Source organism: Chiloscyllium plagiosum, unplaced genomic scaffold, assembly GCF_037043375.1.
Source record: "Chiloscyllium plagiosum isolate Xiang-an unplaced genomic scaffold, Cpla_swu_hap1 HiC_scaffold_12, whole genome shotgun sequence".
In the NCBI taxonomy this organism is placed as follows: Eukaryota; Metazoa; Chordata; class Chondrichthyes; order Orectolobiformes; family Hemiscylliidae; genus Chiloscyllium; species Chiloscyllium plagiosum.
Genome location: NW_028270150.1, coordinates 39,751,505 through 39,771,551, shown reverse-complemented (window position 1 = coordinate 39,771,551; position 20,047 = coordinate 39,751,505). Strand labels below are relative to the sequence as shown.

The 20,047-nt window shown below is 37.5% G+C and overlaps 1 protein-coding gene across 1 annotated transcript in view; it reads right to left on the bottom strand.

The window, feature by feature from the left end:
- Nucleotides 1–20,047, bottom strand: part of LOC122555513 (E3 ubiquitin-protein ligase DZIP3-like) — a 130,681-nt gene that overhangs the window by 23,506 nt on the left and 87,128 nt on the right. Inside the window, exons 16-19 of the mRNA XM_087992699.1 lie at nucleotides 13,050–13,189; nucleotides 8,215–8,283; nucleotides 7,071–7,167; nucleotides 1,353–1,456 (exon numbers count right to left, since the gene is read on the bottom strand). Of these exons, the coding sequence (XP_087848825.1) occupies nucleotides 1,353–1,456; nucleotides 7,071–7,167; nucleotides 8,215–8,283; nucleotides 13,050–13,189 (410 nt within the window). The remainder of the gene's footprint in view (nucleotides 1–1,352; nucleotides 1,457–7,070; nucleotides 7,168–8,214; nucleotides 8,284–13,049; nucleotides 13,190–20,047) is intronic.

Genomic DNA, 20,047 nt, shown 5'->3' with positions numbered 1-20,047 from the left:
GGGATAAGGGACCTGAAAATAAATTTTAAGAAGGAGGGAAGGAAATTAAAAAGCAACACCTGTCCAATATGGGAATCAATGTCAAAACAGGAGGTGACGGGAGAACTGGTGCAGAAGGGAGGGCATTATATTTCTGAGGAATTGGGACTAGTTCTGGGGAAGGTGGGAACTGTGCAAGCTGGATGGTGACATCTTAATAGGACTGAGGCTGATAAGTTTGCAGCAAGATTTGCTAGTGCTGTAGGGGCAAGTTTAACTAGTTTTTCAGGAGATGGGAACCTGAGGGGTAACCCAAACAGGAACAAAATAAAAGTTCATTACAACAAGTCAAGAAGATGCTCAAGAGGATATAAGTCAGAAGAAGCAAAGACAAACACTAAATCTGGAATAATGTCTAAAAGTCAAAATCAAGGGCACTCTACCTGAATGTATGCAGCACTTGCAACAAATTAGGTGATCTAAAGGCACAGATAGAGATACATGGGTATAATCTCATTACCATTGCAGAAGTATGGCTGCATGGTGACCAGGACTAGGAACTGAACATTCAAAGATATTTGACATTTAGAAAGGGCAGACGCAGGGACTTTGCTCAGTCATTGATTCTACTCAAGACTAAGATAACTAGATGTTGGAATACAAAAGTGAGTTGATGGGAAGGTGAAAGTTATGGTTGAAAATGAACCATGAATGTATTAAATAGCAAAACAGGTTTGAGGGGACAGTGGCCTACACCTGACCTTAGTTCTTATGCTCTTAAAGATAACATGCCAGAAGTGTTATGAAAGGTAGTTTGATAAAGACAGGAAAAAAGGTGTCCTATGGGTAAAACACACCTCAGATATTTTTTAAACAAATTATGGTTTAAGTCCTATTTGAGTCTTCCTTTGCAAAACTACCAAATCCAAGGCTACCTTGGATTGCATTGGGGAAACATGTTCCACATACAGCTAAACCAAAAGCCTACAATGGAACTACAAAAGAAATTATACTTTTGAGCAGCCAAATTTAAAAGTATGCTTGTCAGAAAGTTTGGGAGTTCAGTTTAAACTTTTATTTATTAGCTTGATGCCAGCACAGCCTATGGAATTTATGAGAAATAGATTCATCGTGTTATTTGCAATAATAAGTCTATAATTTTGAGTTAAATAAAGTCATATAGATGTACAGCATGGAAACAGACCCTTCAGACCAACTCGTCCATGCCGACCAGATATCCTAAATTAATCCCAGTCCCATTTGCCAGCACCTGGCCGATATCTCTCTAAACCCTTCCCAATCACATACCCATCCAATTGCCTTTTAACAGCAGTCAGATTACATTGAATTAATTAAAGTCAAAACAATTATACCTCCTCATCTCATCTGCAAGCATACTCAGCTGGTGTTCTGCCTCCAGCAAGGCATCCTCTAGGTTCCTGAGTAAGAAATCCCTGCGCATTTCTAGCAAAAGACTCTGTAACAGAAACATAACCATTCCTTTAGTTCCAAATTAGTTTTTAATAAAGAACATCATTAAAAATCACAGCCAGGGAATCAACAGGGATATTAATTACCCCGATAAATATTAAAATATTCCAGAAAGCATTTCTATGACTATAAATAGCTTTTGTCAATATGACCTTTTAAAAGAAAAGTTCTTAATGATCAGCAGTCGGAAAAGAAAAGCAGTGAATGATTGGGGAAGGTGGGGAGGAGATGGGAGGGCTCGTTGAGAAAACTATAGGTTGGGTAAGAAATGGGTGTCAGGAGAGAGTCTGATTGCTGGCAATTTTAACAAAATAGCTTGATGGATACACATGTTCTTTTCACCCATACACAGTAACAGAAAGGTAGTTACTGATTTAATCCACAAATTCTTGTCACCTTTCAACTGGCAAGATTCCTGTGAGATGCACTGGATTTGGATTTCAAATTTCGACAATTTAGAATTCTCACACTTAACTCAAATATAACTGTTTCCTGGGAATTAAAATGACCTATGTAATTATGACCATCTTTTAAATTTTAACCTAGCTTATTATGTGAATATATATCATCAATCACTCATTTTTCTCAAGGTCTTGTGGTGATTCCACAAGTAAACAACATTGCTAAACTGTGATGTTCGACAAGTATTCGTGATTAAAGAAATGAAACCGATTTACAAAGGAAATTGACAACACCAACAACTTATATTTGCACAATACCTTTAACATATTAAATACTTCAAGGTGCTCTCAGGAACAAAAGGTAACATTGAGTTGCAAATGTAGATAGCAGATTAGAAGGTGAAAAGTTTTAACATAGAGGCATGTTCTAAAGGTTGTCTAAAATGTGAAATGTGAAGTATAAAGGCAAAGGCGTTTAAGAAGGGAATTCTAGATCTTCGGCCCCAGGCCAATGTAGGTACAGCCACCTATGGTGGAGTGATCAAAACTGAAGATGATCAAGACACCAGAGTTCGAGGAACAGAGTCATACAGCATGGAAACCCTTTAGTCCAAGCCTACTTAATCCCAAAGTAGTCTGTGCTTGGCCCATAGCTCTTCAAACATTTCTTATTCCTGTACTTATCTAAATTTCTTTTAAACATTGGAACTTTACCGGCATCCACCACTTCCTTTGGGATTTCATTGTACACCCTGTGTAAAAAAAATTGCACCTGATGGTTTTTCAAAATCTTTCTTCTGGCACCTAAAAATATAGCCTCCAGTCTAGAAATCCTCCAACCTAGGGAAAAGACACCTGCCATTTACTTTATCTAAACCCCTCATGATTTTATAAACTTCTTAAGGTCACCCCTTAACATCTTACACTCCAGAGAGAAAAGTCCCAGCCTATCTAGCCTCTCTTTATAACTCAAACCCTTCATTCCTGGCAACATCCTGGTAAATCTCTTTTGAACCCTCTCTAGCTTAGTAATATCCTTTCTATAACAGGGTGACCAGAACTGGGCACAGTATTCCAGAAGAGGTATCTTAAGAGAAGTCTTAGTGGCAGTTTTAGGGGCTTGAGGAAGTTACAGAGGCAAGGAGGGATGAAGCCATGAAAGGATTTGAAATGAGAATCAAAACTTGGAAATCAAGATGATGCTTGACAAAAAAAAAACAATGTAAGTCAGCAAGCGATAGGCGAATGGGACCTGGTACTGGGTGATGTCAATTTTTCGGAGGAAAGTGGACCAGCTAGGAGTATATTGAAATGGTTGAATGTAATGAAGGCATGAATGAAGGTTTCAGCTGATCAAGAGTGGTTCAGAAGGAGGGATTGATTACCTTAGTCACAGTCATGTTATATCAAAGAGTACCAGAGATGTAGCCAGACTAGGGCAAAATAAAAAGGTCCCGTTTGGACTATTTGCATCTGCAGACACCTGCTTATAATTACATACTGACAAGAATGGAAGTTGGATAATGAACGGTATCTGTGTATAAAAAAAACTTTTTCTATAATCGTGTGTTCTGTTTTAGCCTGCTTAACTCAGACACTCCCTATGTTCACCCGTAAAAATGACCATGAACCTGCACTTAAGTTTTCTGTGGCCGATCCTCACGACAGGTACTGTTACATGCACAGGAACATGATTCAACATGGAATTATGGGAAAAATGGCCACAGGTTTGGGTGAAGACAATACTTTCTAAGGACCTTGGAGAAGAAAGAACAATTAGAGGGGGAGTTTGGAGGTTTACAAGAACAATGACGTTAATGGTTTTTTTTGAAGAAAAACAAGGTACCGCACAGTAGACTACTGAGTAAGATAAGGGCACATGGTGTTAGAGACAAGGCACCAGCATGGACAGAAGTCACGATGTCTGGCAGAAAGCAGAGAATGGGAATAAAAGAGTCTTTCTCTGGATGACAGCTGGTGACAAGTGGTGTTCCACAAGGCTCAGTGTTGGGACCACAATTTTTCACTTTATACATTAACGATCTAGATGAAGGAACTGCTAAGTTCTGGCTAAGTTTGCAGATGTTACAAAGATAGGGAGAGGAACAGGTAGCATTGAGGATGCAGCAGAAGGATTTAGACAGGTTAGGAGAGTGGGCAAAGAAGTGGCAGATGAAGTACAACGTGGGAAAATGTGAAGTCATGCATTTTGGTAGGAAAAAGAGAGGCATGGACTATTTTCTAAATGGGGAGAAAATTCAGAATCTGAAGTGTAAAGAGACTTGTGAGTTCTAGTGCAGTATTCTCTCAAGGTAAACTTGTAGGTTGAGTCAGTTGTTAGGAAGGCAAATGTAATGATGGCATTTACTTTGAGAGGACTTGAATATAAAAGCAGGGATGTACTTCTGAGGCTCTATAAGGCGCTGGTCAGACCACAATTGGAGTACTGTGCACAGTTTTGGGCCCCATATCTCAGGAAGGATAAACTGGCCCTGCAGCATGTTCAGAGGAGGTTCACGAGAATGACTGAATGGCCTAACTTCTGCTCTTATGTCTTACTGTCTGAAAAGAATGATAATAGCAGGTTTGAAGGGGAGATGGAAAATGCTGGAAGGGTTAGAACTGTTAACAATATTGACTAACAAGAGGAATAGGAGAGGAAGTTGGTTGGCTATCAGTTTAATGGGAAGAGAGTCATGGAAGTAGGATTTGAGTGTCATAGCTAAAAAGAGCTTACAGTGGACATGAAGAGGTATTTTGATTTGATTTATTATTGTCACATGCACCGAGATACAGTGAAAAGTATTGTTTTGTATGCTAACCAGACAAATCTTACCTTACATAAGTACATCACGGTAATAGAACAGAATGCAGAATACACTGTTACAGCTATAGAAAAGGTGCAGAGAAAGATCAACTCTAATGTGTGACAGGATCACTATTAAGTCTGATAACACTGAGGAAGACACTATTCCTGAATCTGTTGGTACATGAACAGAAACTATAGAAAGATGAGTTGCTAAGTCAACTGAGGACTTCAGACTAAGTTTGGTTTGGTGGATTAGTGAAAAGAAACGGAAGTGACAGAGGCAACTGATAGGATTGTCTCAATTTTAATGCTTAAGTATTATTTGAGCTCCTCATATTTAATATTGGAAGTGACGGTGAATGAGATGGGCAATGGGCCTTAATAAGATCATTTGCAGTAAATTAGAGAAGGGTTATCTTTGCATTTCTGGGTGATAAGGAATGGTGAGCATTCTTAGTAGACTAAAATAGGAATCGAAAATGCTAAAACAATAGCAGAATTATAATCTAAAATTCTAATCAACAGTCCTGGAGAAATATTTGCAGAAATCAAGACTGTTACTTTAAGTGTATATTATGGTAGTTTTGAAATAATAGTGATAAAATGATTTCTTCCATTCTGAAATGGATTCCAGCAAATCTTTCAAATCATAGTTAATTCCTTTCAAAATAACATTCTATTTTGACGTACAATGGAGGACATAACCCTAATCATAAGTTTTTATCTAAGATATTACAATCCCTGTACAGACTTGTAACTTTTAAAACAATTTTGAACTTTGAGTTAATAGCTTAAAGAATGACACATGAGGATTTCATATTTTGAACTGTTTACTGAAAATATGACTGAAAACACTATTGTTTAAACACCATTATTGTTGGCAATTTGTCCTTTAAACCACAGAGTAGAATACCTGGATTCTTATTAGCCTAATTGTAAAAAATACTTTCTACTGTCTTTTCTGTAGGCACTTAATTTTTTTCTAATCAATCCTGCTTTTCCTTCCTCAGCCAGTAACTTGCCTATTTAGAACTGTATGAGGCTTTCTTTTACCAAACTTGCTGTTAAACCAAGCTGGGCAACTTTTTTAGCTTCATTTGAATTTCCCAGAAATTTGCTTTTCAATTTGAATATAAACTTCGACCCTGAATTCCTGCATTGTGAACCACAACCTTTTAACTTCTATGTATTCCCCCTCTGCCAGGTCCAGGCAGATTCCAAACACGGAGATAGTCAGTGACATTCTAAGTAAGCACATAACCTGACCTTTACATTGTCTCCCTCTGAACATGAATCATACTGGCCTTGTATCTCAGCACAAATGCTAATTAGCTATCACTGAGAGGCCAAGACTTTCATTTTGGAACTAAATAGACAGTTTATTACACAAATGTTTATGATGTGAAATTTTTCAAACCATTTCTAGCATCTTGGAGACACTCAGACTCCACTGTTCAAACAAAGGCTGTGCCATTGTCTCCCAGTAAAAATACCTTGCACCTCTGTCCCAGTAAAACCATGTATACCTGTCTCTGACCTCTAAAAACCAAACCACTCAACTTTACTCTCAGACTTCAGGAGAGGTCACTTGGCCCCATTTATTTTACTTTAAATTTAACGACACAGACTCAAAACCTAGCAACTTTATAAATTTCAGAATTGTAACAAACAGCAGTAACATATAAAGTACAGGCTGCCCTCCTTTCCAAAGGCAACATTTCATGTACTAGGATGCCTTGTGCTTTGGCACAAAGTTCAAAATTGCACACACAGGTTTTTTAGTAGTAATTTACATTGTTTAAGGACTTAATAGAAATGAGAGTTTTGCCTAATGGTTTTCTTCTTAGTATTAGGCATCCTGCACCCATGAGTTCAATTTCGATAACACCATACATAGATCAGGGATCACACATAGGAATAATTTAATTGATAAGGATCAGTACCATCCAATACGACATTTTAACAAATAAACTACTGAGGGCATCTCAGGTTGTTATTCTGTGATATGCAAAGGCACAACCTTTCATTTAAAAAAACCTGATACTTTGTCTTGTCTTTTTATTGCAATAATGCAAAGCAGTATTGTTGGGTGCCACAGAATGCAGAATAAAAGCTCCCCCAAGAACATAATGTACTAATACAATAACTAACATATTGTTCACAACAAACTCAGAAACAAATACCACATTGGCTACCATTAAATCTAGGTTAAATTTCAAGAACTGGAAACAAAAATGGTGTTTCAATGTATAATGCTAAATCATCTGCTATTCTGTTGACAGACTTGACTTAAGTTGAAACGGAGACTGATGAAGCATGAACAATTAATATTCATGCATCAATAAGTACTCTTCAACAAATCCTTGACCAGACTTGACCAGATATCTCACCTCCTGACTGATTGCCTTCCTTACATTTTCATTTTCAGTTTGCTGCGCAATTGCAATCTCTCCCTCCAGCTGCATCTTTTCATGGCTCCAATGTTCTCTGTGAAAATGCCAAGGATACTTAAGTTTGTGTGCTGCAAAGCTATAAATGGATTATTGTCCCTTAATGGAGGCAACTCAAATGCTGTACTTGTCAGAGATTTAACAGACTGTAGTGCAACAATTCCCCTATCGTGTTGTCAATTGTTCATTGTGCAATCCAAAGGTCAGTCAAATAAGAAGTTATATTGAAGTTTCATGCATATTGGCAACTTAATTTACATATATTTCACGGCTATAAAGCTGTATGGACTCTACTTAAGACAACAGTGTAAAATTACACATTTAAGAATTGATCATCCTTCTTATGTGCTTTTTAGAAATAAATTAATGATTGAATTTTAATTGCCCACAATCTATTTCTATATCTATGTATTGTGTGGCAACATCCTCAAGGCACTTGTTTGAAAGTTCTCCCGATTTTCCTACTGTCTAATCAGTTTACTGTTTCATTTAAAACCAGTGCCAAATTATGATAGTACAAAACTCAAATATTTTAAGCTCCTCTTCATTCTCTGACTTCCTGGCTTTCCTAAGATTATTGATGAAGACTTAATGGGCTGAAGGGCTTCTTTCCTGAACTGTAGATATCTAAGAAACTATCAAAAAAACAGGTAGTCTGTCTTCCATTCGTGATTCCACTTGATCTAAATGTTTTGGCTTTATTGTAATTTTACTGCTAGGTGCACACTAGAAACTACTGGCTTTATTGGTTATGTTGCAACACTAATGAAGGCAGCGACCTAAAATTTGGGTTTCTCTTTTCTGTAAAGTGAAGACTTCAATTTTTTTATAATTGACAATCTTTGGGGGAAATAGATTTTATCTGCTCCTTAATAAACCTTCCACCATTTCTTCATTGAACCCAGATAATGAAATTTCTTATCGAGATTTTGTACTTGAAAGTCTGATGAGCCTAGTCAGGAGTATAGATTTACTTCGGATTACTATGTCAATCCCCAGCAATGTTACTTTCATCATCACTGGAAAATTACTTATATTGTTCAAAACTTAAATGCTTTAAAGGATTGTAAACTCTAGTACTTACAGTTCCTTTTGCAATTCTTGTTTTAATTTTACAATTTCCTCATTCTTGCTCTTAATTGAATTTTCATTTCTGAAAAACATAAAGTACATTAGCTGTCCTCATGATAGCCCCTGAGAAAACTGAAGCATTGATTTACATTCACGATAACAATCTTGTATCTAGGATACATCTGGCATGCCACAACTTTGAGAGACATCACACTTGCATCATATATCCAATAGGACAAAATTTAGTGTCTGGTTGAAATATACAATTATTTGACTTTTAATTATCATAGAAAGTGGTTGTTCTGCCTGCCTTGCCTATGGTATTTGCTGGAAAAGTCAAAATTAATTTCAATGTGCTACACACATACTGTCCCTGGTTACATCACTTAGTGACTGAATCATTGGTGCTTTATTTCTTTAGCTTTTAGCAGTTTCTGAGCCTTTAGTTTAAGAAGTTCAGAGGCAAATTTCATAAACTCTTTTACAAAAATAAAGTGTCATCTTATTTTTGCTTAACACAGATAGGCTTTTTAAAACAGAGAAAATTTTCATTCTGGGTTGGAATTACAACTTTAGGAGAATTTGAATACACTTCACAGTGTCAGATACCTAACTAATTTTTAGAGCCATGATTTGCAGGTGACGGTGTTGGACTGGGATGTATGAAGTTAACAGCACTAGCTTTCGGAGTGCTGTTCCTTCATGAGGTGGTTGTTGACCAAAAAACCTAGTGCTTCCAAATAAACCTGTTGGACTATAACCTGGTGTTATGTGATGTTTAAATTTTTAGAGAGATGCTGGAGGTTTTTAATTCATATCCAATTAAGGATCCAGATGGACTCAATGCTGGATGTCATTAACAGTCTATTCAACACAAAGTGACAGCTATGTATGTGTGCATCTGAGAGAGGGGGACAGATACACACAAAACGGGGGTGGTGGTGGGGGGAACAGGGACAGAGATTGCATCTCAAAATGGTGATGCCCTCTTAAAGAATACAAAATTTTTGGCACAGCTCAATGGAGTGTCAATCCAATGATTATTTATGTCATACATGTGTGGGTGGAGGGGTGCTTTAAAAACTAGCTACAGTGCCATCCTTTTGATCTCTGGCTGGTGAAACTGCCTCCAATCACCGGCCAAGTTCTGACCACTGCTTAAAACCTAAAAGAACTGCAGATGCTGTAAATCAGAAACAAAGACAGAAGTTGCTGGAAAAACTCAGCAGGTCTGTCAGCATCTGTCAAGAGAAATCAGTTACTGTTTTGGCTCCGGTGACCCTTCCTCAGAACCAGTTTCTCTTCATAGATGCTGCTATTTCTGCTGAGCTTTTCAAGCAAGTTCTGTCTTTTCTGAGCACTGCTTGCTGATTGAAAAATTACACATCGCAGTTGCAGATGGGTAGCAATTTTCCATCCAATTGGGCATATTCTGAAGATGGGAACATGCCAACAAACTGGCATCTTAACTGTTATTGGGTAATTGTTGGGCTGCCTCCTGACATGGTTGAAATTTCTGTCGTATGTATCGGACAAAAACAGATTACTGATTATTCACATATTTATAGTTTTTTGCCATCTATAAATATTAGAATGTATTTTAAACTGAAGGATGCACTGTTCCTTTTATTATTATTTAAATTCATTTTAAGTTACCTGCAATTTTCACCCCATTATTTTTTCAGTTGAAACAGCTTCAGCCTTTATTTGTTGATAGTTATATTTTGCAAACATTCGATTAACATCTGGTTGGGAGCATGAATTTCTGGATGGAATCCCACTAGGCTAGTTTCTCTTCCAAGATTTAAGTGAATAGACTTTAGAGGTATAATACTATGCTTTATGTGCTAAGAGGTAGGATATATATTCCTCTCCTAAAACTTTTCTCTACTCAGGGACTCATCGATAGGCTTGTTAACCAAACATTTTCTATATTTGAGGCAATCACCTACTTCTGAAGCAAGGTGATGAATTTATTATTCCCTCAGATGTTATGGAAAACAGTAGGATAGTAGGCATATCATTAATACCTTCTTTGTCTCTGCTATTGCAAACAACTGTGGTGTATCTCTTAAATTTAAAACACACTTAAACACAACTCATTCTGAAGTTTTCTCCACAGGAGAGTTAACTATGCCACCATCAGCATTCCCCTACTCCCAACATGCACATGACATTTTGATTTTAACTCCAATATACAGGCTTTGCTGTATGTTTACTTGGTTTGATTGACAATTGGATTTACCGCTACTCGACAATCCTCCCTATATAACTTCACTGGATAAAATATGCAGCTCAGTGCGAACATCTTTATTTCACAGATATTGGATCAACACAAGATGGACACTGTTTTGAAGGCAAGCCTGAGATTTAAGGCATGTTTATAGTGTGGTTGAAAGAAAAAAAGAGAAACATTGATAACGTAGTGTAATTTTATCATAGTCAAGTGTCACATGCAGATCTAAAATTCCCTTTAATTTTTATGTGCAGATTATTTAAATACGACAACTTCCAGTGACACACTGTCTGCCTCACACAGACATCTGTAAGTTGCTCTTCTTCAACAAAAAATGGAACCTTAATATTTGTTTCCCTGTTTAAAAGTACTGAACAGCATGATGTTGCTGTACGGAACTCTCAGATGCAGACCAAATTTGCTGAAATAATTTTGAGCTTGATAATCCCAGAGAAAGTAACCATTTGGTCCCTGGATTCTGTTCCTATATTCAATAAGATTATGGCTGATCTGTTTTTGAACTTACTCTTGCCTAACGAGAACATTCAATGACTCTGCCTCCAGGGGCATAAAGTTCCAAAGCTTCCTAACCCACTGAGAAAAAAAAGTATATTTACATCCCAAAAGGCAATCCATAACTTTTATACAATGCTCCCTAGTTCTGGACTCACCCACCAGTGGCACCCTTTCCACGAAGTAAAATAATGTGCAAGTCTTAACTATTATCAATTAAATTTCTGGCACTGGAAATTAAGTTTTACAAAGGTGAAATCCACTGCTTCAACTCTTAAGTATTGTAGATTAAGTTTTTAATTTATTAAAAAAAGTGTTTCTCTAATCTCTCTCTCAAGTTAATCTTCCTTTCACTCCCTCTTCATTTTTCTGTACCAGAATTTACATTAAATTGAATATTTTAACAGACGTTTCCTAGTTCTCACTGTGTTAATCACTGATGATTTCTTGTTGGAACATACAGTTAGTTGATTTTTCACAGATGCCCTGTAGGAAGTGTGGAACCTTTTGGATGGTCGAGGAAAAGGAAACTTGCTGTGTCAATGCCCACAGACAGCTTATGACAAAAATGAGCTGAATAAATGATATATAGTAAAGTCAGACCCAATGCAAAGTCAAAGTATTATTTCACACTGAGGACAGAGTATGTAACCTTAAATGGGGGGATTGAACTACACTGTATACGTGTGCTCCAATTATCTTGATCTTTTATTGCTTCCTTATTTGCAGACCAGATTCAATGTTGATTATTGGTTAATGCAATATGGACAATCAGAAGATATAAAGAGAGAAGCTGCATTCATATAGGGTTTTCTCTGACTTCAGCATGTCACAGAATGCTTCATAATCAATTAATTTTGAAACCTAGTCAACATTGAGAAATGAGTTGATTTACGTGAAAGCACATCCGTTGTAGCACTTTTTATGGCTAGTTGTGATAATATAGTTTTTAGAAGGGATAAAGAGTTTGTAAAATTTGAAAGAAATTTGAAACTAGTTAAAGGAAATGAATAAGTGAGGAGTTTGGACACAAAAGCTGGCTTAGAAAATACTGAAGATCTGTTTGGGTGGGGGGGGGGGCTGATGTAGAAATAATTGTTACTCAGGAGTAGTGAAGAGACATTACACAGAAGGGTAATGCATAGTTGAGTGGATGAACAAATTTCACGCTAAAATCAGTTGGTGACAAAGCCTAGAAACTCAGTCAAAATATCATTCTGAAAGTATTTCAGTATTGAGATGGGAAAAATAATACAAAACACTAAGCTCACTTAGTTTGCAGAGATTTACTGTTTGTAAGGTGCACAATGCAAATGAAAATCCATTTTTAATTAACCAACAAAATGCAGCATAAGGAAAGGGTGTATTTGTCAACTCTGTTCGCTCAAATGGGAATAGTTTTATATGTCAAGAACATGGAAGCTCAAACATTTATGTCTGGCTAGGTATCTAAGTTGGACAGGTTATGCATTGTTCCCACTACCTACATGATCAAAACAATACACAATTCAGTCTCAAGTACGTAGCTCTGTCAGGAAAAAGTTCGTATGAAGTAAAGCAAACTTAGATTATAATAAATCACTAACAAACTATTTGATGTATAAGTCAGGTGTTAAAGGCAATCATAACCCATCAACTGCTTTATGAATCTGTGCAATGTGTTCCTGTTTGAAAGCCAAGTCGATTAATGACACGTGAGAGGACTTTTGATCAATAACTTGTTTGAAAGGAATATAACTGATGCTATTATTCCATACTTCCCATGTTTAAAACCTCCATTTTCCTCATGATAGTGAGACACATTTCTGTCAGGCCAAAACACACCAAACAAAGTGTGTCCAAGTCTTATTTAAATAATTCTGAAAAAGGATCTAAACTTAGCCATAATTTTAATATTTATGAGACTGAATAAAGAATTTTCTTTTGTGTAATTATGAATTATGCAAATAAATGCAACTGATTAATTTCTTGCTCAAACTATATGATCTGACAGCATGGTATTTTTTAACCTTTCTCTATATGACTTAATATACTGATAATTATTTTCATAATCTCTACAATAATTGAAGAATTGTATTCAATTTAAAATGCAATGGCACCTTTCAAATTGAGATCTTTTGATTCTAATTTGTTCTTTGACTTTCATTAACTGCATCTGATGAGTTTTCTCTTCCTCGATTATTTTGGAAGATTCCTCCTGGAGTTGAAGATGGATAGTTAGAATTTCTTGCTGGAGGCTCTGGGGGAATGGAGAAAAAAAAATGCAGTTTACCTTTTAAAAAACTAGTTAAATACAATGTGCAACTGAAAGGAGAACAGTCATGCAGAAACTAAGGATCAGAAACCTAACAGTCTGAACATTTGGTGAGCAAAGCCAAAAAGGTGTGAAACCCTTTCCTGACAAGGAATAATGAAAATACAACAATTTCTATGATCTGTAGTGAATGGAAATGGTCCTAAACTAATTGACTGGTGGAATTATTAGACATTAAGTGGATATAAACAATTAATTTTCCCTTTGTTTAACTTTTACTTCTACTTCCTTTAAGGCTGTTGACAAATGCTATGTCTTTGCTATTGCTAGATTTGAACATGCTAACATATACCTGGCCAGTTTCCCATGCTGTAACCTTGTAAACTTGAGATCACCCAAAATTCTGCTACCTGTATTACAAAACAAACCAAGTCCTGTTCACTTACTATACTTGTGCTTACTGACCCATATTGGGAACTGGATAAACAGTACCTCCATTTTAAAATCTCATTCTTGCTTTCAAATCTCTCTAAAGCCTCATGACTCCTTATCTTATTTATTATATCCTAATTAGAACTTCTTTCATCCTTCAAAACTTGCACAAGTCTAGGTCTAAACTGCTCAATCTCTTGTCAGTTTTTGTTTTCTATTTGAGGAAGGATGTAATTGAATCAGAGACAATTCATAGAAGGTTTAAGTGATTAATTCCAGAGATGAAAGGTTTGTTTTATGAGGAAAGATTGAGTTTGAGTTTAGAAGAATTAAAGATCTAATTGAGAGATTGAAGATGCATGACAGCATTGACAAAGTAGATAATAGAGCAGATGTTTCCCTTGTGGGGCAATCTAGAATGAGAAGTTATAGTTTTAGGTGAAGGGGGTGCCTGATTTAAAACATGGATGAGAAGGAATTACTTCTCTCAAAGGATTGTGAATCTGTGGAATTCATTACCCCAGAGTACACTGAATAAATTTAAGGAAAAGACAGATTTTTAACTAGCAACGAGTGGAAGGGATATATGGAGCAGGCAGAGTTAAGATCAGCCACAATCATATTAAGTGGTGAAGTAGGCTTGAGGAGCTGAATTGCCTATTCCTGCTCCTGGTTCTTGTAATGTAAAAAGCTAGCCTAATGGGGCCATCTAATCACTGCCAATTGTAAGAAAAGTCTGGTTTACGCTATCCTTTAAGGAAGGAAATCTGCCACCCTTACCCCTCCTGTATGACATGTAAATTCAGACCCACAATAATGTGGCTGACTCTTAAATGCCCCATGGGCAATAAGGAATGAGCAATTAATGCCCACGTCCCATGGATAAAGTAAAGACAATAGAAAACAATGCCCTGCAAAGTCCTCAAATTTCAATATCTGGGGCTTGTGCTAAAACATAGACTAGTCAAGCAAAAGCCTGAAACAGCCACAGGTAAGGAAGCATACCATGCAGATAATGTCTGAGAAAACACCACTATACCTGTCTGACCAACAGGAGGGACCCAGAAGATATGGGTGCGCAGTGACAGACAGTTAGGAAGAATTGTCCTGAGTTTTCAACACTGACAGTGACATCAATTCAAACATAGGTAAACAAACATCCTGATTGTTGACTAATCACACTATCAACTCTCCGTCTCACTCATCAACTTGGCAAATAAATCAATACTCTTTTATGTTTGACACTCACTTGTATTGAGGATAGCAAAGGTAGTGTGTGCCCTGATTGGAGGACTTCGGTATCCATCACCAAGATTGGTTCAAACTGGTCTGTGGCAGGGAGTGAAAGAACCAAGAACAGGGAAAAAATCTACTTGCTCTTATTCTCACTGTTAGCAGATACACCTATCCAGGGAAGAACTGGTAGGATTGACAATCTCACAGCTGTTGTGTAAATAACTTCCAATCTTCTCTTGCCTTCTCTGGCACCATTATGCTAAATAGTACAGATCTTTGAACAGATATAGAAACTAAAGACTGAACATCCATGAGCCACTCAGGCCATCAGTAGTAGCAGAATTGTTTTCAACTACAACCTGGAACCTCATAATCTGGCACATACCTCACTCTACCATTACCACCAAGCCAGGAAATGAACCAATCTTAGCTCAATGAAGAGTACAGAAGGGCTTGCTGGAATAGCACCAGGCATATCTAAAAAACAAAGCATCAACCTGGTGAAGTGACAACCCAGCATTGCATGCCGAAGGTGGAAGCAGCATGCAATAGACATGCTAAGTGATTACACAATTAATGAATCAGTTCTAAGCTCTGCAGTCCTATTACATCCAATAATGAAAGGTGGTGGATAATGAAATAAGGAGGTGGAGGTTAGAGAAGTACCCTGATCCTCAACAATGAGAGGACACAGAGCATGAATGTAAAAGAAAAGACTGGAGCATTTGCACCCATCTTCATGCAGAAATGTCAATTGAATGATGCTTCTCAACCTCCATCTGAGGCTCCCAGTATCACAAATAATGGTCTTCAATCTGATTCATTCTAAGTGATATCAATAAATGACCAAGACACTGGATACTGCAAAGACTACAGACCCTAACAATATTCTTAGCAACAGTACTGACGAACTCTAGAATTTGCCAGACACCTAGCCAACCTGTTCTGATACAGCTAAGACAGTGGTATCTACTAACAATGTGGAAAGTTGCCCTGCTATATTTGTGCACAAGAAGCAGCACAAATCCAATCTAGCCAATTGTTACCCTATCAGACCAATGTCAATCATCAGCAACGAGAGAGAAGAGTTTATTGATAGTGCTTTCAAGTGGCACTTGTAAAGAAATAACCTGCACACTGATACTCAGTTACAGTTCATGAGCTCCACCCAGCTCTTGACCTCATTACATTCCTTGACCTCATGAATAAAAGAGCTGAACCTCAGAGTTGATGTGAAAGTGACTGCCCTTGACATCAAGGCACCATTCAACCAAGAGTGACATTGGACAGCCAAGCAAAATTGGAATTATTGGGTATGAAATGGGAAATTCTCCACTAGTTGGAGTCAGGCCTGGCACAAACGAAGATGGTTGTGGTTGTTGCAAGTCAATCATCACAGTCCCAGGACATCTCTGTATGAATTCCTTTAGATGGTGTCCGAAGCTGAACAATTTTCAACTTCTTCATTAATGACCTTCTTTCATTGTAAGGTCAGAAATGGGGATGTTTGCTGATCATTCCATTCTAGCACCATTCAAGACCCTCCAGATAATGAAGCAGTCCACATCAAATAAGCAACACCTAGGACTGAACTGATAAGTAGCAAGTAACTCCAAGTGCTAGGCAATGACCACCTCCAACAGGACATAATCTAATCTGATATTCAATGACATTACCATCGCTAAATTCCCTACTATCAACATTTTATGAAATACCATAGATTATAAATTGAACTGGACTAGCCAAATGTGAATATGCTACACGAGCAGGTCAGAAGCTAGGAATGTGTTGTAAATGACTTTCTCTCTCCCTAGTGCCTCTCTATGATCGATAAGGCACAAGTCAGGAGAGTAATGGAATAATCTTCACTTGTCTGGATGTGTAGCTCCAACAACACTCAAATGCTTGACAGTATCCAAGTCAAAACAGTTTACTTGACAGTCACCCCATCCACCGCTTCAATATTCACTCCCTTTGCTATTGATGCAAAGTGGCAGCAGTGGATACCACTGCACTGTAGTAACAGATCAATGCTCCTTCGACAGCACCTTCCAAATCCTAGTAGGACAGGACAGAGGATGTATCATAACACCATCACCTGCAAGTTCCCCTCTGAGTGACTTGGAACAATATCACAGTTTCTTCAGTGTCTCTGGATCTCTCTTCTTAGCATTACTGTGGATGACCACAAGAACTGCAACAGTTGAGAATGCAAATCATGACCACATTCTTCAAGACAATTAGTGATGAGCAATAAATGCAGCCCTAGTCAGGGAGGGCTCACATACCGTGAACAAATTTAAAAAGTCCTTTTCTCTTGTACAGTAATTTGCATACTGGCACCATGTTTGACAAAGTCACCAAGTTATTACATTGCATATGTTTCAAGAGGCATGTACACTCATCTTCTCCTGTGCCAGAATCGAAGGCAAATCTGTTTGTGCTTAAAGTTGCATTGTGTGTTTAAAACACGAATGCCAAAAACATCTCTGAGGGTCTTAAAAAATTTAAAAGGATAATTTTTCATGATCCCAAAGTTGGAATGGCATCAAATAGTTAAAATTTCTCAACTCTGTAGAAACAAGATATTCTGAAACAAGACACAAAAATGTATATGTGTTGGTGAAATGATCTGTAGGGCTGACAAAAAGCACTACAACAGTAGGTGGGAAATGATTTTTCTCTGTGGGACTAAATGTCGAGATCCTGACTGTATGCCAGGTTGCTCCCCACAGAAGAGAGAAGAGAAAAAAAACTCTTCCTTAATTTTCTCTTTAAGGTGATTACCTCACGGAGGCATTGTAGTGATCTGGGATCATAGTAAATGCTAGGTGTATAACTACATGAGCTCTGCAGGCTAAGGTGATGATTAGATAAAAAAGATATCAAATTTAGTCCTATAGCACATCACTTATCTGACCAACCATATTGCTTAATTTTTAACTTTTAATATTTAACAATAACTGAAATTAGATTCTGCTAATCCTGCGCAAGACAGTGCATAAAATTATTGTAATAAAACTAATTGAAAAAGGGATTGTGAAGCAATTAAAACATATGGTTTAAAATGTTTTCATTATATTTAATTATAGAAAGCTGAAAATTAGTTTTAAAGCATCACTCTGCATGGATATAAAATTCGGATAACTGTCTATGCCATAAAATCCATACATTCCATATGGCACTCACTTGAAGTAAATTGTTGGCTAGGTTAATGGGCTTAATGGATGCATAAAACAGCAAAACAAAATTAAATATTGATACTGAGCATCACTTTGCAGTCTTTGATAATTTTGCTACATAGATGGCGGATGTGTTTTCATTAACAACCCCATCAAAGCTATTTTGAAAAAGTGCTTTCACTGGCTCATTACAATTATTACAACAGGAAATTGTTGCTGCTTGAGGTCATGATTCAGATTTCCAATGCTTTTTAAAATATGTTTCCTCTGCTAAAAGCATATTTCTACACAGGAGAGTTTAAAAATTTGAACTGTTAAGATCAGGGACAATCTGTGTGCCTCGGGTGTAATTTCTGGAGCATACCCAGCTGACCCTCCAGGAGGCGGCACTGGAAGGTCCATCTGCCTCTGCACCAACTGAGGTTTGTGATAGTTTATTGTTGACAATAGACCAAATGTCAATTCATATTTCAGTGTAGCTGCTAGGAACAGTGAAAGAATAAGTCAGAAGAGTGATGAAATACTCCGCACTTGCATAAATGAGTGCGGCTCCAACAATACTCAAGAAGCTTGTCGCCATTCAGAACAAAGCAGCATGCCTGATTGGCACCATAATCCACAAACAACACTCAGTAGCAGTAGTGTGTACCAGCAACACGATGCACTGCAGAAATTTACCAAACATCCTCAGACAGCACCTTCCAAATTCACGACCACTTCCACCTCGAAGGATAAGGGCAGTAGATTGGGGAACACCACCAGCTGCAAGTTTCCCTCCAAGCTACTCACCATCCTTCCTTGGAAATGTATTGCTGTTTCTTCATGTTGCTGGGTTAAAATCTTGGAATTCTCTCTCTAATGTACCTATTACACACAGACTGTAGTAGTTCAAGAAGGCAGCTTACCACCAACTCCTCGAGGGCAACTGGGATAGGCAATAAATACTGGACTAAGGTGCCACTGACAAATTAATACAAAAAGCTCACAAGCAATGTTTGCATTGTGTAGCTGAGCTTGGTTGGAGCTTGTAGAGATGTAGGCAGTACTACCGTGATGAAGCTAGTTGTGAAAAGCTGTACTTGTTCCTGTGAGCATGTGCTCAAGTCCAGTTCCCGACTTTACAGGATCTCACATGCAGGAAAGGAGGGTGAACTACCAGAGTATGAGAAGCCACTGAGGTAGTCCCTAACCAACTGGGCTTAAGGGAGTTCTGTGAGCTTGAGGGAACCTTGTGTAGGATTTTAATGAGATTTGATGATTCAGTGACATTAATACCTCGGGGTAGCTGAGAAATCTGCAGCATTTGTCTTGGCCACTTTTGCTATTTGGAGGAGAAAGTGAGGTCTGCAGATGCTGGAGATCAGAGCTGAAAATGCCCGAAACGTCGATTCTCCTGTTCCCTGGATGCTGCCTGACCTGCTGCGCTGTTCCAGCAACACATTTTCACTTTTGCTATTTGTCCTATTGGGTGTTCAACTGTATTTATCACAGGTTAATTCCAAATGAATATTGGAATACAAGTTGTGTATATTTTGAACACTGCATTACCACCCTAATTTTGCATTGTAAAGTTTATCATTATTTGTTAGAAGCTATGGAATCTTGTAGCCTTATTCTCTTCTTAAGCAACTATGATCCCACCCCTTGTCAACTTTATGTGAAGGTCCCTAGTCAGATTGTAATTTTAATTTGGTGACCAAGTCCTGAATCAAACAGCATGCAAAGCAAACTGGTATCGGAGTTTTCCTACATTAAACAATGATTGCACTTCTAAAGAAAGTATTAGCTGTAAAATGCTTTAGAACATCTTTGGGGTATGCAAGTTGATACATAAATGCACTCATTTTCTCCTTACATTGTAAAAAGAACAAGGGTCATACAGAAATAAATTGCTTCAGAATGTACTTAGGATAAGGCATATTAATGTAAAAAAAATTGTTAAGCACGGGAGGTTTCCTAACTGACATTGCTAATACCAGTTATGTTTATGATA